This window comes from Trachurus trachurus, assembly GCF_905171665.1.
Source record: "Trachurus trachurus genome assembly, chromosome: 21".
NCBI lineage: Eukaryota > Metazoa > Chordata > Actinopteri > Carangiformes > Carangidae > Trachurus > Trachurus trachurus.
Window position 1 is genome coordinate 13,953,795 of NC_139899.1, and position 23,914 is coordinate 13,977,708.

Genomic DNA, 23,914 nt, shown 5'->3' on the forward strand with positions numbered 1-23,914 from the left:
AATCTCTCACAATACAAGAACATTTGTTCGTTTTAATGGGCCCAGATCCCAGTGTGACACTGAATTTATTCGATCTGGTGAAAGTTTAACGGTTTCTTTTCTAAATCACTGGGTTATAACGACAATAGAAAACACTCTGCTCTGCAATATTCCCAGGCACCCTTCCCTTCCATAAATCTAAGACTTCCTGCCTGCCTCATTCAATTAAGTTTATTGTGGAGGAACTGTGTTGAGGTCTTTCCTGGAGCTGGGATTTCCCAAATCCACCTTCACTCACATTATTTAGTGAGCAAAGCATCACCTCTCATAAAACAGGTTTTAATAAGAAGCATAAGAGATGACCAAAAACTGTATGTTCAGCTAAGGTCTTTATAAATCCTTCAAATGTTTTAAATCCATAACATCTCATTGGAGGCACTCAGTTCATGTTTACATTGTTTACAGTTAAGCAAACCATGTTGTAGTTAAGCCACAACAAAAGAGAGTGTATTACTGTTCATATGCAATACACAGTTTTTCAATGACATATTAAAAGATGCTGCAAGTGTGAAAATGCACAGTTTCATGAATAATGTTAATGAAAAATCCTTAATGCATCCTGTTCCCCTTGCTTCTCCTCCTTGTGTTTGCAGAAGTGTATTCTAGCATTAGAAATTGACTTTCGAGTTTGAAGACAATTTAATCCTTTAAATAAGTTCTTCTTTGGAGAAGCAACATAACACTGATTCTGACATTACAAAGTTAGGTTTTAGGGATGAAATCTAGCAACTCTCTGAACTTTCTGTTAGATTTGTTTTTCCTCCATTGGCCTTGTGGGAATAAACAAAGCAAAAGTGAAAAGTGAAATGAGTGAGTGAATCTAAACTAGACCTACCTCAGGATGTCTTGGTCAAAAATGCAGACTGAGCTGAAAAGGTTCTTTTGTAGCTTTGTTTCTAAGTCAAACAGTATGTCCTCTAACAGGGGCTCACAAACCTTACAGCAAAGCTTTGTTCAAACCAGCTGCCTTAACTCACCACAGAGAATATCCATCTGTCATCTCTCATTTAACTGTAACGTTTGTTCTCCGCACCTGACCAATGTTTGCATGTCTTAGCGCAAAGTAATGCAAAGTAACTTGGCCCCTGCATTTGCGCTGGCTTGCGTCTTTTTGGGGGGTGAGTGCGTGTCCTGCAGTGTTCCACTTTCCCGCAAGTGTAAAAGTAGGCCAGCCAGTGAGCCCATGAGTCAGCCTTTTCTCCTGAGAAAGGAGACTCCCTGACATGACAGCATCATTAACAGCTGACCAACACACCCTGCACACACAGCTGACCTGCTGCATGTGCCGTAACAACACACCCAAAAGTCCGGCCTCAGCAGTATCTTGTGATGGATACTGTAACCGTTTGTCTCCCCTGGTGTAAAAATTTGATGCTGAGGTCACTCTCTCTCTGCTGAATTCAAATTAATTCTGACATGAACCGCGTTGAACTCGGTGATGCTGAGCTGATTTCAAGTGAGACTGAGTTATCTCTCTCCATGTTTGATCTCAAAAAGCAACATCTGCGAGACCTGATTTAACAGAACTATCGACACATTACTCTGAAAGATGAGGTGAAATTTAAGCATTACCAGTGAAGAAATTGGGACATTAAATCAATACAGATGCGACGGCCCAGTTTCATAACACCAGAGTCAAGATAGCACACATAAGAAGCAGAGGCAAGATCATCAAATATTTAACGTGCTTCAGTGTGTGTTTAAAATGTGTTCAAACGCTATTTGCCTTTGTGTGGGTGAAATAGGATTGAGCTGACAAACATGGAGAATAAGTGGCCTGGGTTCTTGCTAAGCTGTTGTTATAGACCGTTTATGGGCTGAGAAGGATGAATTATTCCTCAGCTGAATCCAGATAAATCCCCGACATGTCAGTGCGCCACAATTTCCACTTTTTATTAATAGCACAAGCCAGTGCTATTAAGAAACTGTAGATTTGTGTGATGTAAATAATGTCAGTCGCTCAAAACATTCAACAAGTCACTATCAGCACATCCCTATTCATATTTTTCCTGCTCTATGAAGCAGTTCTTCATCCCAAAGCAGACATCATTGCAAAAACAGTTAAAATAGGTCAAATATGTAATGAAGACACAGCCCATAATCTTTCTCAGCTTTCGGGCTGGTCTTTCTCACGATTTTGTTTTCACTGACCAAGAAGCCACTTCCCTACTAAAACTATGGCCTTGAATGATGTATTTTTCAATGCTAACATGAGCTGCTAATGGGTTTAAGTGCTAATGTAAACACAGCCTGTTGTGAGAGGTGATATCATCGCGTGAAGTATGTGCGATGTGACATGATCTGAGTGTGTGCTGCTGACAGAGATGCTTTGTGTTGGGTTTTTCCTCCTCTAAAAACAACTGCTGGTGAAATGGTATATCTGTAATGTCTATACAGCTCTATAAATGATGGCGTGTGTGTGATTCTTTGTATATCACTTGGCTCAAGCAGGTGCACATGTTTATTAGTTTGTGTACATGTGTGTATGCACATCTGGTTCATGTTGCAGATTTAATCTTGCCTTAAATCTCATATTTTAAGTCACCATCTGTTCCCATTGAGTCATACCTATGAAATCTATATGACAACAGCTGACTGACATCTCCTTTTACGAAATAGGATCTGAGATCCATATAATTGCAACAGTATGCCTCCTCCCCTCTTCTCTTTTTCCATTACCTGCTTATTGCATGGTAACTCTGTGGTATTATGCATCTAAGGAAAATGATAATTAATAGGGAGGAAAGGTTCATGACTATATTGGCCAGTGAAACTAGAGAATGACATACTAATTTCCACAAGAGAAATAACAGATAACAGGTATAGCTAGAGTTAAATCTGCTTTTAAAATGATGCATTACTAAGAGATAATGAGGTTGATGTAATATATAAAAAAAACATTCATGCATCTGAAACCATAGGGCAGAGATGTCATATACAGTACTAAGCATTGCTTTTCCCAGGCGCTCTTCCATGCAGGAATAATTTTCAAATTATTTCCAGTTACATAATCATTATTACTGTGAAATGAAAGGCTTCAGACCCTTTTCATATTTTCATATCATTAATATTTTCTTTTGGAGTAGCAAAATTACATTGGAAAAACACATTCATGATGGGCAAACCTAATGAGGCATCAAAATGTCTTTTTTCACTCCAAAATGTGTTGTTGTGGTAAAGCAACATTAAAGTAATGAAGCCGTCTGAGGCCTCTCTGTGGGCGGCGGAAGACTTCCATGGTCTAAATTGTGTCCCTGAACTTGAGTAATACAACCATTACGTTACTGATTACAATTTTTGCAGATAATCAGTAGCAGAGTACATTTTGAAATACATATCCCACCTGAGTGCATGTGGTTTTCGGTGCAAAGTATAATTAAGTTTCTTTACAGGGCAGAAAAAAAGGCCTTTAAAAGAAGTTGCACTGCCTGTTTTCTATTTAAACACACACAGAAAAATCAGCGCGCACAGAAACAGATGACTAGCTGGTGTCTGTCTTTCCACAGTGATACAAACATGAAAGCTGGGTGAACTGTGACATACGTCTTGTTGATATGCCAGATTTAGTTTGCATGACTAATCTGTGATGACACCATTGATGTGAATATGCAAAATATGAGCAGATGTAGCTGCAATGTGTGTTTTGTATTACAAAGCGTTCTGTGTGCTTTTTGAGTTCCCAGGTAGAGGGAGAGTGGTTTATGTGTGGTGTAGTGGTCTGTGGTTCTTTTCATACACACATTTGCTTTTGTGGAGTTCCAACGTACAGTACACTATTATTACATAAATGATCCCAGTTAATAATGACAGCAATGAGGCTGATGCACTTTTTCTGGGTTGTGGATCATTAGTGCAAATGAAAAGCTTTGATAACTTGTGGTCATCAAATTTGTATAGACAGTTTTGGTAATACTTACAGTCGCTACTGTAGGATTTGACAGACAGTCAAAACAAGTCTGGTCTATTGCTATTCATTTGCAGCCGGTCCAATTCTGACTACAGCATTTTACCCATTTTGCAAACTCCTTGTGTCAAAAGTTGAGGAGAAATATGGGTAAAATATGGGCAAAATAAAATACCCATGTGGTGTTATTTGCTGGTTTGTTATAAGCTTAGAAGTCTGCAACAGCACAAAAAAAAGAAAGAAAGAATGATTAACAATAATGCATTTGGTAGAGTGGCTCACAAACATGGATCCATAAAATCAATGTGGCACAATGGAGGGAAATGCTCCAACACTATAAAGGAGGTAATTCAAAACATGAGAATCCTCCACAGAAAACTGGCCTCTTCAAAAGTGGAGCACAAAGCAGAACTCTGATGTTGCTCCTCTGCACTATATTTCCCTCTGGATACTCAGCCCAAACTGCCTAAATTAGTGGGTGGTGCACTGCAATGATTTTAATATGCATTGTTTTTGATCTGTGAACAACCTTACATCAATAGAGTTCAGCTCTGCAAAGATTCAAACTTTTGCTTGTTTGTTGTTGTTTTTTGAAACATTTCAGTAGTGCAACAACTCTCATTTTTCCACAGTGTTTGACAAGTGACATTAACAAGTTTAGACTAACTATGTTCATTTGGACTAAATAATCTCATTATGGAGCATTTGGTCTGGTACTAAAACATTTGGAGCGTTTTAAAGAATGCACACCGACTGCTTCCAAATATCACCAGAGCTCATTTTAGGTCAGGGCAAACAGAACTTAACAACTTTGTGTCATGAACAATAAGATAATGTAAATTAGCCACAGGCCAACTGGTGGACCGTGGAGGAGTGCTAAATTAGCCAAGTGACTGGTGTTTGCCTCAAGGCCTGTGGACGTAGTCCTGGGCTGTGTCCTAGTTGTATTGTGCACTGCACTCTGTATTCTACCAGCGTTCTGGGTGTGCAGCACAGTATGTTCACACCACAACATGTCTTAATAAAGTAAATAAAAATGCCAACATCTGGACACAAAATGTCATCAGTTTTGAGCACAGTGTTGATTGACACCATTGTTCCACAGTACAATGTAAAAATAGAGATGCAGGAGAGGTTCACAGCAGGGAAAATAAAAATGGTCTAAAAGTGGTGGTTTACAGTATGCACAGGGCTCTGCTGACAGCTCAGAAAACAAAAACATTCTGTAATAAATCCTCCGTGTAGGGTATTTACCAGCAGAGACCATGCTCTAGCAGCAACTAGCAATGTTTTGCCTGTCATTCATCTGTCCACACCTTGTATCGTTTGCCGTAGCTGATATTAGTTTTACACTTTCATACTAATAAGTTAAACATTGGGTTGCACTCCCCTCATATAAAGTGTATAAATTAAAGTGTTGTTAGGCTATTTAGTGGATTACACAGAGTAAACAGCCCCTGGCAGGTGTGAGCACAGGGTGGTGCATAGTGGTGCTCTGCAGGCTGCCGTGAGTTTCATTTAATTTCCATGGGAAGAAATATGATGTCATCAACATGTGTCTCATCTACAGTTAAGACCCCGTTTCCTGGTTTGACAGCTGAGCTGGGGATAAAGAGTTTCTGTTCTCATAATATACTCAAGGAAAAGTTTCCTCCCTCACTCTTTCACTCCCACTTGGTGTTTTCTTTTCTCACACTGACTTAATTCACACCCAAACACACACACTCATAACATCAACATTTTATGAAGTAAACACCTCAGTTCTTTTCCATTTTTATTTATAAAATGAAGCAGTTAAAAATATAGAAGACAATCATCAAGGCTACTAAGACATCAAACATACATAATGACAGTTAATAATTTCTCCTTTTATGACAAAACACTGGTGTCTTACAACAGAGTCTTTACAAGACAAATAATTTAAGGACAAAATGATAACAACAAAAAAAAAATGGTGGAGACATGATGACTACGAGCTACTTGGGGAGACTCTTAAATGACACACATTTATACAATCTGTATATCAAAACAATCACAAAGACCATTCAAAGAATAATTGGCTATTGTGTTAACATGAATGCTTTGTACCAAATCCCGTAATGCCAAAGGAATACAATCAAGAATGTGAGACGCCGACGATGGTGGTAGAACAGTGTCAGGTATTAAAAGAAGCTGCGTTTGGTGAATCATTATGCTGAAGTCCTTTGTTATCACAATGTGTTTCAGATTTAATGCAATATACAATGACAATAAGGCAGTCAATTTAAATTCATGTTTGCTACATGTGCACCACAACAACATATCCAACCAAAATATAATATCCAACCTCTTTCAAATTTGTAGTTTATAAATAAAAAAAATGCAAAAAGTACTTAAATAGTTAATAAGGTAAATATCAAGCCGATGTGTTAATCAAAGTGTATTTTTGTGAATGAAATTCAATGTTGCAGCATTTGAGAAATAATGACAAGATTAAAGAGGTTCATGTCATGTGATATTATCTTGATACGTTGATATTCAATGACTCATCGACATACTGTATACTGTAGTATACTACATTGCAGTTCTATGGAAATGTACAGATGCAAAGTAAAGTAATACAACTGAGTTTAGCACCTTTGTTTTTACGGTCTTGTATTATTAAGTATAGAGCACAATACAAAATTGTGCAAAATGATATACAAGGCATAGGATTTTTGAACTGCTGAAAATGTATTTTAAACACAGACATCAAAGTTCTGTTTTTGGATTGTTATTGATTGATACAGCAGTTTTGTCCATACTGCCTGGTCCTGAACAAGGCAGGATTTCAAAACCAGTATTGAAAGAAAAGTTAGCTGATGTTAGTGGGTATTTACATGTTTGTGTCAATCTTACATCTGTTGTATATTTTTCTGGAACTTCTTATAATATTTTATGTTGGCAGGCAGACAAGAAGCACACAACAGCTTATGTGTGTCCCACCAGCTACATAAAACAACCCCCCTTAAACACATGTTGTTCATGCAGAGACAAAGCCATGATGACTCCAAAGCTGATATGAAAACTATACAGTGTGGGGAAAGTCACACATTATAAAAACATAAACTGAAAATTAGTAGTGTCTTTTCTGAGATTCAACAGTATCTCCTGCACGGAGCTTTGCAGTTGCTTTGGGCATGAGGGACAGCAGAGCAGTTCATTCACCAGCACAGAAGACCGGTGGTGTCTCTGTCTTTCTACATGTGTGTGTGTCTGTGTGTGTGTGCTGCACCTCATTATATAACATGCAGATAGGTCGCCTTGGTGTCCACTCCTATTACATTTTTGGCGGTGCATCTGTAAAACCCAGTGTCCCTACTTGTCGGGTTCTGTATCACCAAGGAGCCCTGAGGACTAAGGTAGAGGTTGCCATAGATACGCGCCTGACCCATCATCCTCAGCTGTGTCAGGTCTGGTGTTTCCCAAGTCACTGTCGCCCGGGGGATTGCTGTGGTCAGGCAGGGCAGCTCCACAGCAACCCCCGGCCGCGTATAGGTCACCGGGGAGGGACCTGTTGTGATCCGTGGGGGGTAGGCGATAATGATGACGGGAACCGTGATGACGGAAACAGAGGAAGAGTCGGAGCTGGTGGATCTGCAGGCGTAGGTGCCTCGGTCGAAAACAGAGGCCTGTTGTACTTTTAATGTTCCATCCTCTTGGACTACGTAGCGGCCCGAGTCCTCACTCTCACCCCTAGACAGCACCTTGCCGTTGGGCATGGTCCATGAGAGAGAGCCCTGGGTGTATCCTGGGGTTTGAGGAGCAGGGCAAGAGAGGCGAAGGGTCTCTCCATTAATGATGCTCACCAAAGAGGCTGTTCTGGTGCTCACTGTCGGCTGTGACACAGGGCCAGCTGAGTGGGGTGGAGCCGGTAAACCCCTCTCCAGAGGCTTCTGAGTCACTGGGATTCTCGGTTGAATCTTCTCAGGTATCCTTGAGCTGACCGTCTGAGCTGAATCAGATGAGGCTCCTGATTGTGGTGCTTCATTTAAACCGGCACTTTTCTGCACAGGTCTCTCCACAGCTTCTCCCCTGTGTGGAGATCTGGCCTCCTCCTGGGCCTCAGAGACCTCCAGCTCCACCTGTATCCTCGTCTCTCCTCTCTCACCTCTAACTACACAAACCAAGGTCCCGGCGTCACTCGCCCGCACACCACGCAGCTCCAAGGAGCCGTTTCGGTGCACAGTGAGTCGACTGCCATAGTAAGGAGCTGGCAGCACACCGTTGCCAGGCAGGAGCCAGGCCAGACGGGGGGGAGGGGAGCCTTGGGAGGGGCACGGCAAAAGAACAGTTTGGCCTTTCGCCACTCGCTGCTTCACTGTCGTCACCACACCCACAACTGCGTTTGTAGAGTTTTTATTTCCTGTATTACTAGCAGCTACAACAGCACTATTCCTTCTGTCAGTACTGGTCACAGCTACACTGCCACTCTGAGGGAACCAATTTCCTGTGCCAGCTCCACTGTTAGACCCACTGCTGCTAATGGCAACATTTCTAGAAATACCACTTACCCTGCCATTAGTGCCACCGCTGCTAGCAGGATTACTAGCCCTTCCTGCTATAACTTCATTGTTATTAGTCGCAGAAATCTTTTCTACACTTGCTCCTCTAACTGTGATGTGACTGTTACCCACGCTGTTACTACTACTACTACTGCTCACAATGCCGTCTCCATTTCTACTTATCCCAGTGTTATCTGCTTTAATGCCTGTATTGCTCACCCCAGCACTGATTACACTCCTGCCAAGTTGTGTTGTAATCCCACTGACAGGTCCGGTGAATCCATTTTGACTTGCACTCCTCAAGGCAGGATTAGAGCCACTGGCTGCTGTGTGAATGCCTGTGTTCGGTTCAATGTTCCTTATCCTGTCATTATTATCACTATAGCCATTACTGCTGCTGTTATTGCTACCTAGCTTGCTTGAGGCTCCATTGATAAATCCATACTGGCGTATTCCTGCATTATTAATGCTGCCCCCTAATCTGCTACTACCAGGCCCATTGCTAGTACTTCTTCCTCCCACCTGGCCACTCACTCCATAGTTTAGAGCTTCCACCTCCAGGCCCACCACCATGCTCCTACCCCCAGCTGAGTTGCTGGCTCGGCACGTGTAGTTTCCCGTGTCAATATTTTGGGCGAGACGCACCTCCAGAGTTCCACCCGAAACCACCACAACCCTCTCTGAATAATAACCAGAGCCCCGACTTTGTGGGATGATACGGTGGGCCGGGGAGAACCACGTCACTATTGGGGCAGGATCTCCTGTAGCCCGGCAGTAAATTCTGGCGGTTGCCCCCAGACGTACTTTGATGACATGGTAGCCTCTGTCATCCGTGATGGTTGGTGGAGATGTCTTCATGACCTTTACTTTGACCTTGTGGAATGAATAAGTAACATAAACAATCAGCAGTTTTATTTTGATGTACCGTAACACAACGCCTATGGACTAAAATATTACTAAATATGCCAAGTAAATTAAAGCAGAATAATAATTATAGAACATATATAACATTTTCTACTGAGGCCAAACTTGCAAGTTATCTTCATATAGAAATGTTTTTATTACCTTCATGGTATCTTGACCTCCTTGGTTTTCCGCATAACATGTGTACTCCCCTTCCTCCCCCATACCGGCTGCTGGAACCAGTAATGTCCCGTTGTCAAACACAGTTAGCCTCCGTGCTCGCCCGCCCCTGTCCTCCCCCTGCAACACACTGTTCACCATGGTTCCATCTGGTAGACTCCAACGCACAGCTGGGTCAGGCAGGCCTGATGCCTGACAGTCCACCTGCAGGGACAAGGATCAATGTTCCAATCATGCTATCTTTATAATACTGTGCACCTTTTATTGTGATGAAAACTTCTCATAAAACAAATTCTTATGTTTGTAATGAGTAACACACTCTTGTGTATTTAGACTATTATATCTGGGTCCTGTATATTTAGGTATTTCCTGTTCAATCAGTTGTAAACAACCAGAAGTTAAGAAACCTTAAAAAAAAGCAATTTAAAAGCTCAAAAATGTTTCAATTTTAAGAAATGAAGGGAAACACATCCCCAAAATAATGCAGTGTCCTGTCGTCTTGCATTATTTCTCATCGAGCTGTTACATATTCATGTGTGAAACACTATCCCCTGAAGGCCGTTGTTCATAATTCATAACATCCTATGACCTGGCAGGTCTTCCTTTTTCTTTTTGAGTCAAAAAATATGAAGCACTTCATGATCAAAAGCAACCAAAGACGCAGCCTGGAGCTGTGGAGGTTTTTGTCACCCCACCCGGTGATAGAATGCACCCAACACATAACACTGCTTGAAAAAATAAAGCATAAACAGAGGAGGTGTGGAAAGCAGACTAGTTGTGGGGAAAATCTCTCTCAGCCTCCCTCTGCTAGGTTTGGTGCAATTTTCCATCCTATCATGAAATATGTGTGTGATGTGCGATGATTCACAGCACAAATCTAAGTCACATCGGATGTTTAAATTGAAATTATTTGATGCAAATGATGTCATAAACCACCAAACTGCAATGTGAGTTTGGTTGTCAAAATGAGTAGGAGTATGTAAAAAATGATCATATTAAATGTACCTAATAATTCCTGTTGTGTGTGTATATATCATTTTTAGGAGAAAGGCAGAGATGCAAGAACTATTAGTTAGCTCACCTTCAGCGGCTTGCCGAATGAAACCATCTGATTGAGTGGTTGTTTTGGCTCGATCTTGGCAGGCTTAGTAGCCACAGAGACACGCAGCAGGCGATAATCATCTGCGACCTTGTTGCGTGCTATACAGAGATAGTCTCCAGCATCTTTCTCTGTCACTGCCTGGGCTGACAGGGTGCCATTAGGATGCACCTTGAGGCGACGGTCAAAACTTAAGTTCAAATACAGACACAAAACAACAACAAAAAAGACACACAAACAGGAGAAACACAAAAATATGATGTCATTATTCCATTAAGAAAATGTAAGTTATCTCTTTTTCTCCCACAAACCCACATCCTCTGTACCTGAAGTGCATATCCACCAGTTTCCTTGTGGGAGTCCTCCAAATGATGATAGGGGTTGGGTTGCCAGTTACAGAGCAGTGGAGCTGCAAAATCCCCCCGTAGTGGACAGTAGTGATGGAGGGGGATGTAGAGACAATCCGGGCTATACTGAAGGGGGAGATGGGCAACGGCTGCACAGCAGAAACTTTGTTTTTGTCAGAGGGAGAAGAAGAAGTAAATCTTGTGTTGTTTACAACAGTGGGTAAGACATTGGTGTTATTTGTGGGCACCGTGGAGGGCAGGGAGGAAGTGGAAAGTTTTGTTTTGTTGGTGTTGGTCAAGTGTGTTGAGGAGGCAGTGACTTTTTCATTGATTTTAGGCGGTGAGTTAGTGTCAGTGGGTCGGTGAGGGGAGGACGGGGGCAGAGGGGAGCTCGGGATGAGTGGCATGGTCCTTGATCTATCAGAGAGCAGTGGAGGGGAAAGTTTGGGGGAGTTGAATGGATTTGTGGCGCGGTTAGGGACAGACAAAGTTCTGTCTTTATTAAGTGAATATGAAGGGATTGATTTCTCAGTAGCAACAGTGTTTCCCTGGTCTTTTCCTGCTCCTCCTTCTCTTCTGCCCCCCTCTGCTCCCCCTTCAATTTCTACCCTGACTGTTCTCTTATCGGCTCCAACAGCATTACTTGCCGTGCACTCATAACTCCCTGCGTCCTTTGGCCCAACTTTTCGAATGTGCAGCGTCCCATTGGGCAAGACAAAGAGGTTGCCATGGAGAAACTGGGATGGGCGAACCAGAGTCCCATCTGGGATTCGCCAACGCAGAGTTGGTGCCGGAGCACCTCGGGCAGAGCAGTGAGCATACACAGGCCTCCCTGGAGACAAGAGCAGGTGTTCCTCTCTGGGTTGGTGTATCACCGGGGGCAACGAGGACACGTGTACACGCACAGAGGCACTGGCAGCACCTGCCAAGTTGGAGGCCACGCAGCGATACATTCCCCGGTCACTCGTTAAAGTCGCTGTGATGTGGAGGGTTCCATTTGTGTCCATGATGATGCGGCTGGCAGACGGGGCGGCGAACGTCAGGGTGGAACGATCAGGCAGGACCCAAGACAGCAGAGGGGCAGGAACACCCTCCGCCTGGCACTGCAAGAGCAGCTCCCCTCCCTGATGAATGGTGGTTTCTCTGTAAGTCGGCAGCTGCATCCGAGGTGGGCGGGTCCACACTTCCAGGGTAGTTAGCAACCTGTCATGGAAGAGCAACAGCACACACATGCTCAATACAGCAACACATCAACCAATGCAAAGTATCCTATATATCGTATGTAGAATATAAGTGAAAACAAATCAGACATGTCATTAAGAAAACAACGATAGGCATACATCGATAATTCACACTGAAATCCTGATAGAGACATGTGCACATGGAACATAATTCATTTACACACAATTAATTTATGCTCACTTAACTTTCTTCCACAATTCTAATCCTACTGACTGATGCCAAACAGAGATATTTGCATAAGTCGTGATGCTGATTAAAAACAGTACATCAAGGTTTGTAACTGTGTTTGCATCAGATAAGTTTCATTTGTTTTGAAAACTCAGTGGGGAAAGTCAACACTAACACAACCTACATCATACTCAATAATTAAACTGCATATTGCCTTAGGCTTTCCTAATTAACACTGAAAATGCTATACCCTGTGCTTGTTATAACCACATGATATAGTATTAAGATTCATAACTGGAATCGATAATTTCACCTGTCACGACCCAGGAAGCTGTGGGCACTGCAGATGTATGTGCCCCTGTCCTGCAGCTGAACATTCTGGATAACAAGGGTGCCATTTGGCAAAACCTCAAAACGCTGAGCCTTGGAGTGGATTGACATTACTGCTCCTGAGAGAGAGAGAGAGAGAGAGAGAGAGAGAGAGAGAGAGAGAGAGAGAGAGAGAGAGAGAGAGAGAGAGAGAGAGAGAGAGAGAGAGCATGACAGTCAGACAGACAAAACAGACAGCAAGAGAGAGCAGCAGCAAGCAGCCAGAGTGCGGAAAACAGAGACAAATTAGGAAAGAAAGTTAGAGAGTGAGTAAGAAACAAGAGAGGAAAGGAGGAACGGGGACAAGTTGAGTGGCACAGCGTGAAGAAAAGCCAGTGATGCAGTGCACAAAATGTTCCATTACTTTTCTGCAATATGTCTTTCCCACATGGAAAGCTACTGAAAAGCCCATTGTATGCATGCCAGCGTAATGATGGGTGTTAATAGGTTATTTGAGTGTAAAATGTTTTCATATTCATTCCATTATAGTACATGACTGTTTAAAAGCTTAGGCTGATTTTACCTTGCTAATCTGTGATTTCAGAATATAAACACAAACAAAATGTACAAATACAAACCTGAAGTTTTAACCATATACATACTGTATGAATGATATTGGGTTTATATATATATATATATATATATATAGGCATTTCTGTGTTTCCCTGCATAATTAAAACTATATATCTGCAGTCTGCACCAGAGAGCAGGTTTACATCTGTTTGTACACGAGTCCCTGAAACAAATTAGAAAGACCACCTGGTGGATATTTTGCACAAATATAAACTGGACATAAAAGTGAATCCTAACATTCATGTTTTTAGAGGTGTCTTTTGAAAATATGTGTCTACACTGCCTGCATGTACCTGTGGCAACCTTGGTCCATGTGATGGAGGGTTTGGGCTCTCCTTGAGCTTCACAGTCCAGCCTGGCAGTGCTCTCTGCAGGGAATGACACTGTCCTGAAATGTGGGTCTGCAATTCTTGGTCTGGATCTCAAAACTTTGGCCTGTGAAAAAAGATTCACAAAACAGTTAATAAATAAAGTGATAAATGATATAGATGAGAACTCCTTTCAATAAATTATTCAAATATTTTAACAATTAAATGAATATAATTAATGTGACATAAGAAAGTGGTAAGATGAAAGTTCTACTACACAGCATGAGATTGCAGGAAAAATCAATAAATAAAACACAAGAAACGTCTAATCACAAAAATGCAAAATCTACATTATTCTCATAATGTAATAAAGCAAGTGTTCTGTATATGACAAATTTTCCCGGCCAAAACAAAAGCAGCAAATATGTATATGACTCAAAACACAGTTTTGGAGTTACAGCCACAGATGATTATACATCAGAATAAAAAACTGTGGCCGATACTGACACAGATGTGTACATTCATAAAGTAAAGGGTTTTGTAAAAAGTTTGTAATTACTTTGTGAATACTTAAAGTGTGGTTGTGGAATGAGGATACAAATGCAACACAGCATGACAGTGATGCCAGATTTAGAAAGACTGAGTGGTGGTGAACCTTAGTGGTTTGGTCTGCAGAGACTTGCCAACACAGCTCTGGAAATTAATTAACAATTGATTATTTTATATCCCTTAGGATTAGGTTCTAAAAACACAAATTGTTGTTGATTGTGGAACATGTGTTTTTCATCTCTTCTTTAGATCTGACAAGGACACTGGCAGAGCTTTGAAAAATCCATGAAATTGAAGAATTGTCATAAACATCCCTCAGGTTTAATAGCAGGTCATGTGGATACAGATTAGACTATTTTCAGAATTATATTGCGTTTTCTGCTCAGCTTTTGCCCGAGGGCTTTCACAGTCAAGTATGGTGTGTGTGTGTGTGTGTGTGTGTGTGTGTGTGTGTGTGTGTGTGTGTGTGTGTGTGTGTGTGTGTGTGTGTGTGTGTGTGTGTGTGTGTGTGTGTGTGTGTTTTGTAATTTTCTGAGCCAGCACTCTGTTAGAAAAGAAATGTTCATTGGAATTCCAGTTAGCTGACAACAAAGAAGAATAGCTATATATACATGAGCTGCAAACTACATTTAAAAGTGCACTTTAGGAAATGAGTAATCGGATGAATGACTGAAAACTGGGATAAATGGGGAAACATTAGCTGGTCTCGCCATTAGATTAACAAATAAAGAACAAATTTTGGTTCTACAGTAGCTTGACTCTTAGTCTTGTTGCAATGTATTTGCTTGTTTTAAGGCCCATTTTGGTTAAAAGTAACCACAAAATATCAATATCAAATGACTTGAATAGATCTGAACTCACCCCAGGGACAGCTGGGAGCGAAGGGGAGGGAGACCATCGTGGCCGACTGCCGTGTGAATCAGGAATAGCATTAGCTCCAGGGTTCCTCCAGTCAGGAGGTGGCCGACTCTGATTTGGAGCCCCAGAAACAGGTCTCCCCCGGGGGTTCACTTGGCCAGTACTTGGCCTCTCTCTGGTTGTTGTTGTTGATTTCACCATCGTGATAGTAGTAGCAGTGGTAGTAGTAGTAGTGGGTGTAATAGATGTAGATGCCCTTGTGGTGGTTGAAGTTTCGGGTGAAGTGTTCATTCTAAAGTTTGTAGTAGAAGTAGTAGTTGTAGTAGTGGGGCTAGGAGTTGTAGAAATAGCTTTGAATGTGTTTTCTGTACTTGTAGCAGCAGTGGTAGTAGTAGAAATAGTAGTAGTAGTAGTAGTAGAAGTGGTGGTAGAGGTGGTAGTGGGGGTAGTAGACGTAAGAATGGGACTTGTGCTGGTAGCAGCAGAGGTAGTTGGAGGAGTAGTGATGGGATTTGTTGTCATAGGAGTAGTTGTTGTGGGGAGTGTGTCCTCACTAGTTGTAGTCGTTGATGCACTGGTAACAGTGTTCCCAGCTGAACTAGTTAAAGGAGCAGTGGTTGTGGGAGTTGTTGTTGTTTTTGCAATAGTAGCTATAGCTGCCGTGGAGACTGTGGAGGAAACAACAGGGGTTTGAGTGGGAGCGGGAGTGGTGAATTGGGGTTCGTATTGCACTCCCAAAAAATTCCTCTCCTCCTCCTCCTCCTCCTCCTCCTCCTCCTGCTCCTGCTCCTCACTGTGTTTGTTTGGAGGTCTGTCGTCATGTTTGTTGGTGGCCATGTGTGTTTTTGTCTGTGTGTGTATGCCATGCGTGTGGGTCTCGGTGTGTGTATCTGTCATACGTGCCAGTGAAGTCACAACATGGGAGGGAGTGGATGCTGGTGTCGCTGTGTTGGAGTCACCCGGCTCTGCAGCGTCTGGGATGGCAGCTGAGTGAGTCATCGTGTCTATATGTGTCTTTGTGTGAGAGGGAGATAATGAGGTGAAGGAGGTGGCAGAGGGGGAGGCAGATTCTGAGGTGGAGTCATCAAGAGACAAAGGATTCAGTGCCACACCGTTTGGAGCACGCTTAAAATTGTCATTTCTGGTCCACAAAATAGCTGGAGATGTGGTTGTTGACACCAGAAGCAGAATATTACTTTTATCTGTTGAAGTGTCAGGTGTTATGGTTTGCGACCTCTGCTTTGTAGGGTCAGGTAGAGGTCGGGGCGGGGTCAAAGGTCTCACCCTGGGTCTGTTGATGATTCGTCTTTGCTGTCCGATCCTCCTGCGTGCGTTCCAAGGGCTTTGAGGTCGAGAGTTGGGAACCAAATTAGGCGAGAGTCCTTGCCGCGGGTTCTGAGGCCTAGTTCTAGATAGGTTTCGGTTTAGTCCTTTGCCGTCTCCCTCAGCTGGTTCTGGGACAATTTCATTAGCTCCAGGAATCGGCCTAGATGCAGTTGGTTCTTCCTGTGCCTCGGGATTTGTCACTGTCTCTGTCGGCACACCTGGGTTCACACTTTCCGTGCCTGTCTGTGTTTCCGTTGACCTCCCTGTCCCTCTCTCTATCTCTGTGTCTGTTTTTGTCCCTCCGTGTGTCTGTGTTTCTGTGAGAACAGGATGGATGGGCTGCAGGCCTTCCTCTTGTAAAACAGTGTCATCAACAGATGACCCTTCAGTTTCTGCTTCCACTCCTGCTCCCTGAGCTCTACCTCTCTCTCTATCACCAAGTCTCTCGTCTCTTGCTGTGTCACTGTCTGTGTCTCTCCCCACTGGTTCGGCTGTGGGCGATCCTGCTGTGATGGGCTGGCTGTTATTAGTGTGAGCGGTCTTTTGACGAATCTTAGCAAGTAGGTCAGCCCATTTCTCTGGGTCTAGTCTTTGTTTGTTTGTGGTCACTCTGTGTCTGTTTTCAAAGCGGTTTCTGCTCTGGTCAGTGGAGGACGAAGGCCCTCCTCCTCTTCTCAGGGGGCCCTCTCTGATAGGCCCACGTCTTCGGGGTTTTCCAAATGGATAACGTCTGTTAGGAGGAGGTTGGCGAAGTCCTGGACGTCTCCTATTGCCAACAAGAGTTGTCTCCTCTTCTTCCTCTTCATCGCCTGATCCTTCCTCCATCTGACGCAGTAAAGGGGCTCGAATCTTAGTTGACCGGCCAGCCGCTGACTGCGGCCCTCTGGGAAATGAAGTCCTAAGTGGAGGGGGATGTTTTGGTTTTAATTCCAACTGCATAGACATGGAGTCACTACCATAATGGTTGACTGCAATGCAACGGTAATAACCAGCATCCCTCAGAGAAGGGTTAGACAGAGACAGGCTCCCATTAGGCTGGAGAGTGAGTCCACCTGATACAGATAATCCCGGCCGTATGATATTTCCATCTGGCAACACCCAGCTCATTTGCGGTGCTGGTGAACCAGATGCTTTGCAGGACAGACTGACGGGCTCTCTGACAGCTGCAGTAATGGGGGGTCCCATTTCCTCTCCTGAAGGAGGGACAGAGGACTCCTCCACTGTCAGGCGCACAGGGAGAACATCGAAATCCCTGCCAGCCTGGACTACACAGTAGTAAAGCCCAGCATTTGAAAGCTGTACTTTTTGTAAAAGCAAACCAGAGTCTGTGGCCCTGATCCTTTCATCTAGGCTGTTGGAGGGGGAGTTGAGCTTGGATCCATCCGGGAGAATCCATTGTACTTTGGCGTTACCAGAACTTAGATGAGAGCAGGAAAGTTCCACCTTACTGCCTGATACAGTCGTCATTGCTGTGGGGGACTGACTAGTTGAAATCAGAACCCATGGGTTAGAGGCCGGGGAGGACGTTGAGGTCGGGCCAGGGTGAGCAGAAACCCTTGTTGAGTATATAAGGTGAACTTTGTTTCCATTAGATTGCGCTCTGTTTAGCTGGATGCTGATAGCCGGCTGTAGTAACCACTGCGGTCTGATTTTAACAGAAGCTTTCACTCCAGTGTGATAATATCCCTCCGTCTCTGCTGTCTGCCGGTAACGATAGGCCAGAGCCGGGGCTTTACCCAGCATGATTTCCCTCTCCAGGCGAACTGCAGTCTCACTGTAATAAGCCAGGATCCTCCAAAGTTGTTCATAGCTCTCTCTCTCCACGGGACACTCCAGCGAGAGTGACAGAGCCAGAGGAATGGGAGAGGAGGAAGAAAGGGAGAGATCTGGAGGAGGAGCAATATCCTGAGAGTCAGAGGAGTGAGTGACGTTACAGCTCAGATCAACGCTGTTCCCTTGTTGGTCTGATAGACTCACAGAGGCACTACCTAGAGGCTCTCTGAGGGTTTCACTTGATTGGATTTCACTGTGTTCTGTCTCCAAACGTGCATCTCTTCCTTTGGAAAGGATGACCGGCGAGGCGCACAATAGGTCAGTCTGATCAAAGAAGCCCTGCCCTTGAAGGGAAGTGGGCGACACGCAGGTCGGACATTGAGGGCCACCGGGACATTTCATTAAACCTAATTGAAGGAGGGAGACAGAGAAAATGATGTCATTAAAGATCTGAAATCACTGGCATATCAAGTGCACATAACATCATAGCAACTATACAAACATTAGTGCATACTGAAGCAATCAGTAGATATTATTGGTGTCATACATTAGACAACGCGGTTCTTTCAAAGCATTCATTACCCTTTATATCGCTTATTAATTACATACGGTTGCTTCATCTGCTCATGAATCAGAAATATGCGTCACTTCATTATAACACAGCAATCATTAGCCTATATTTCAGCTGCCTGCACACATCAATGCTGTCATCATGGATTAGTCATGGCAGGTTAAGGCTGGCATATCAATGAGAAACATTTCACGGTCCAGCCTTCTTTCACATCTCAATAACAGCCACAAGACATACAGAAAATGAGATGAAACATAAAAGAGTGTGTGATGAAGAGCAGGTGGAGAGAAGTCAAAAGCATCAAGAGAACAAAGCCAGATCTATCAGAAAGTAAAGTTACCCAATTTCACTGTCATCTGGCTGGGTGTGACATTTTAAATTTTAGTTATTACTGTAGACTGTTTATAGTGTGGAGTTATCAACAGGAGTCTTCTGTTTCTAAATCCATTCCCACCGTTCCATCTTTGCTTATCTCTTTCCTCTGACTCATTCACTGGCTCGACCTACATGTTGCTTTAACAGCTTTTGTTTTTTTGCATCTCTGATTGTGTTAAACAGGCTCAAAGGCATAAAAGTAAAATGAATGCATGTGTGAGGAGAGGGAAAACAAGAGAAAACAAATGGTGTTTCAGGCATGTCAGTCACCTGGATGAGACAAACTCCAAGCAAGAAACCAGCTCATCCTGCAATCGCAACTCCAGGGATTAGCCTGCAGCACGAGGGTCTCGAGCAGAGGTGCTGTCGCTAAGATGTCTTTGGGCAGTGTGGTTAGGCTGTTGTTGGACAGGTCAAGGTGTCTGAAAGAGGGAGGGTGAGAGAAAAAGAAAAGATTAAGATGAAAAAGGGGGAGGGAGAATACAGAGGTGGAACCAATGTCATTGAGGAATGGAGGGAACGATGTGTGAGTGGGAGTGAAAGGTGACAGGTTAGAGGTAAGAAAATCATCCATCATTTTTATCACTTTCATCATCACCCCCACCTTCATGTTCGGCCTTACACTCAGCAGTTGTAGTAGAAGTGGAACAAAGACATGGGAGTGACTTAAAGGGGAACTATGCATGTATGCATGGTTGTTTTTCCGCTGTTTTGCTAACCCTCCTCTCGGCCATGTGCATTTGGCCGAGAGGAGGGTTGCTGTGTACTACTCCAGCAGTAGTGCTCCAGTCCTCCCTCTCCCCACTCTGCATCTAACTCAAGGCGTGAGGAGGAGGCTCTATGGTGCTGTGTCTGTGTGTGTTTATGCTGTGTGTCACTATGTTGAGTTTAATTTGGTGTCTATGAAATGTCCACGGTTATGCCGAAAACCAATTTCTCTATGGGGACAAAAGTTCTTCTTTTTCTAATGTTATATATTATTTTGTTATTATGTTACTATGTGTAGTCTTATCTGTCATGAACAAGAGATTACAGGTAAAAGGGCGCGTTTGTGTCACAGTGCATCACAATCCTCCAGTCAGCGCCCCTGACCAAAGGCACTGGCTCATAATCTGGAGTTGGTCCCTGGGCGCCGCACCGTGGCTGCCCACTGCTCCTCAGGGATGGGTTAAATGCAGAGAAAGAATTTCACTGTACTAGCTGTATATGTGACCAATAAGGTACCTTTACCTTTTTTTACTCCAAAGTTTAGTTAAGGTAAAAATGTAGGATAGTTTAGCAAGTAATCTTTCCTATTTAAGTTAGTGTAGCTTTAAATATCAATAACCAGTGCTGGAAATATCACCTTTCCATTACACTGTTTCTCACAAGGGTCAGTCCAGTACTGCATATTACCAGAGAATATTGTATCGTAGACTGGCTCTGATATTACCAGATCTGGGACTTTTTCTTCTTTTCCATTTGACTTTAAATGTGTTTTTTATTATTTTTCATCGCCAGACTTGCTCAGATCCATTTACGTAAAATAAAGTAATGTGATCTCCTTATTTTGAGTAGAAAATGTTGAAAACATTCCTCACTTTCCTCACCATCAGAGCCACTAGTGTGGATTTATAAGGTTGATTTTAAAGCTGTATTCTGAAATATATAGTGACTAGTCCAACAATGATTGTCACATTATGTGCTTGAAATGTTAAAGCTCACCTGAGTGTTGAGAAGTAATACGTATTCAGGAGGGACAGCGTGCACAGAGCGTGAGGGTGCAGCTGATGTAGCCTGTTCCCTTGCAGACGTAGCAGCCTGAGGCTAGGCAGCTGGAGAAAGGCTCGTGGATGGATATGTTGGAGGAGGTTGTGATCCAAGTACAGTCGCAGCAGTGAGGTCAGGCCAGAGAAGGTCAGAGATGAAGAGATCTCTCTCAGCTTGTTATAGCTCAGCTTTAGTATCTGTGGGGGCGGAGGAAATGAAGTGAGTGGAAGAAATGAAATAGAAGACGTCAAGGATGACGAAGAAACCAAGTCTATGCTACAATCATAAGTCTGTCGCTGGACACCACATGCTTGTAAATTGAATTTATGACAAATGATGTGGGGAGAATTGGAATGAGCTGGGTGAGAAACTATTTGTAAGCGAAAATGGCTGAATGCATCCTGTGTAAACTTTAAAAGTATAAGGAAATATTTCCTGCAGCTCACCAACTCAGATGTTAAAATTGATAAAATAGCCCATGGCATATAACCACATAACTACATATATTCTTGCTGTGACTCCACCAGATTAAAGCGAGGAAAACTAAACAGGATATTTTAGCACTAGGTTTTCAACATTTCAAATATGAATTTTATCCCTGTATCCTCAGTGGAAGACTTGAGGGGATCTATTACTATTCTATTCATGTGCACAGAACCCACCAAAAATTTAAGGAGGCACACCATGAAAACCAGGTTGTGGGATTGCGTTGCTGTGAGGTGGCTTATGATAAATCTGCTCTCCAGGGAGGCTACTTAGCTGGAAGAGTTCCAGCTGCTGACAGATCTAGCACATGACCGTGTCAGCACATGGAAATATGGATCCTATTATCACACAATGGCAAATATATCAGCATCTGCCTGGGAGATGAAGGGAACAATTGCTTGTTGAGTAATATCACTTCCCACCGGACTGCTAACTCTGCCCTTAGGTTGCCGTAAAAAGTGTCCAGAGTGTTTCCTTGTCACTGAGCAGTGAAAAGAATGATGGCACATAAATTATGCATTAGTTGTACAGAAATTAGGGAAAGTGCTGAAAATGTGAAGGGAATCACGTAAACTGTTGAATCAATTTGCATACTAGTTTTACAGATCAAATGTAAAATTGATCCATCCATGAATCCATTTGTTATTAAGGGCATGGCTGCGCTCATTCATCAATATGGCATCCTCTCAAAATTGTACCAAACCCTTTTAACAAAAGCTATATCTTGATAATCTCTACATTAATCCTCATGTTAAAAACTGAAATCTGTTCTGTCAAACAATTTTAATATATTCATCTCTCATTGTTTGGGAGCTGTGCAGACTGGAAACTACAAGTGCAACCCATGCAGAGAGTTTAAGAGCTGAGCTTTCTGCAGCAAAGTACATCTGAAGTAGAACAAGGCCCCTGTGTGGTGCACTCAGCCTGAGGCTGGAGAAAGATTAAAGTAGACTTTGTGAAGATTTGCTCTAGGTTTGATTTTCACATCTGTGTTCTGCAAAAAACCCTTTTTCCAGAGAATCTGAAGCTATACTGTATGTGGCACTGGTTTATTTATATATTGTAGGACCCAGCTTTGTTAATTCGGTTTGGCAAAGGACAGTTAAGGATACTTTCAATGTTGCCTGCTATGAAGAGACAGATCGACAGTGCTTCCATATGGAAGAAGTGCAAAATGAGAAGATTTCTGAAGACTTATTTCCTGTTGCCACTGCCACAAAATGTTCAAGTTGAAATTATCTTCATTCAGATTCTGTGACTCCAAAATAAAGAAAAGGAGCTATAATTCATGTTGTTTACCTGCAGTGACTTCATGTCTTTGAATACTGCATCTGGGAGATGATGAATGTCATTGCTGTGGAGCATGAGGAGTTCCACCTTCTTTAGCCCAGCCAGAGAACTGTCATGGATCCTGCTGATGCTATTGAACCTAGAGTAGCAGAGACACAGCAACACTGACCTTATACATTTATGTGCAAACAAATATACTGTAATATTATTCCATCGTTGGCTTGTTATTTAACTGTAGTTTAACATTTGATTTCAAAGTATGTGTGGGTGTGTTTGAAAGGTGAATCCCTTAAGCTTGGATTAGCTCTTGTGTGTGTGCATGTGTTAAGAGGTGTGTACTTATTCTTTCATGACTTAAAGTATGTGTATATGTCTTTCCTACCCTAAGTTAATGCGTCGTGTGTGTGCAGGCAGGCCAGGAGGGATAGTGAGCAGGGAGCGAAAGGTGCAGTGGACTTCGTTGGCCTGGTAGCAGTTACAGCTCCTAGGACAGGACTGGCCACCGGGCACCACAAGTGCGATCACCAGGAGAGCCGCAGGCACACACACACTCCGATACATCTTCACTCCACAAGTTGAGAGGCTACGATTATAACTGCCAAGAGAGAAAAAGGAGGTCATGACAAATGGAGAAGAGCAAAGTGCACCACGGTGAACTAAGTCCCAAAATCCAGATGGGAATCTCTCTCTCTCATATACACACATACTGTACATACACACACAAGTCAAGTCAGTTTTATTTATGCAACCATAAAGTACAAATTTGACTCAAGGGAATATACAGACTGCAGCCTACATACAGTACATGACACCCTCTACAGAACCAAACTAAAGCCATACTGACACACTGCACCTGTCCCAAACAGAACAGACCTTTGAGTTTTCCACACAGACTAACTGACTGACTGACTGAATGAATGAATGAATGAATGAATGAATGAATGAATGAATGAATGAATGAATGAATGAATCAATCAATCAATCAATCAATCAATCAATCAATCAATGACAGATGCATTGCAATATTCATCAACATTTGAGTGCAGGAAGGATTTACTGATAAGCAAGAGGAAAAGGAGAGACGAAAAATCAGACCTCACAGAAACTCCTCTTCTCTGTCTCTCTCTCCTTTTCCCTTTTATCTGATAAACGCACAAATGCACTTAGACCATTCATATTCACCAAACCAATTGTAGAGCTATAGCTGCAAGAGGCTTTTAAACTTGCGACAGAAATTAAAGTAAATGACTGTTAAGAGGCAGGAAGCTTCAAAGATGACTAG

General features: G+C 42.8%; 1 protein-coding gene across 1 annotated transcript; it reads right to left on the bottom strand.

The window, feature by feature from the left end:
* Positions 1 to 7,200: 7,200 nt before the first annotated feature.
* LOC311004541 (matrix-remodeling-associated protein 5-like) lies at positions 7,201 to 23,193 on the bottom strand (the record flags this gene model as incomplete). The annotated part of the gene is made up of 11 exons (XM_083996650.1): positions 7,201 to 9,339; positions 9,532 to 9,753; positions 10,631 to 10,838; positions 10,975 to 12,198; positions 12,719 to 12,854; positions 13,641 to 13,782; positions 15,066 to 18,568; positions 19,378 to 19,529; positions 20,812 to 21,053; positions 22,642 to 22,771; positions 23,015 to 23,193. 11 exons carry the CDS (start codon positions 23,191 to 23,193, stop codon positions 7,201 to 7,203), a joined length of 8,277 nt encoding a protein of 2,758 aa, XP_083852776.1.
* Between the last annotated feature and the right edge of the window lie 721 nt (positions 23,194 to 23,914).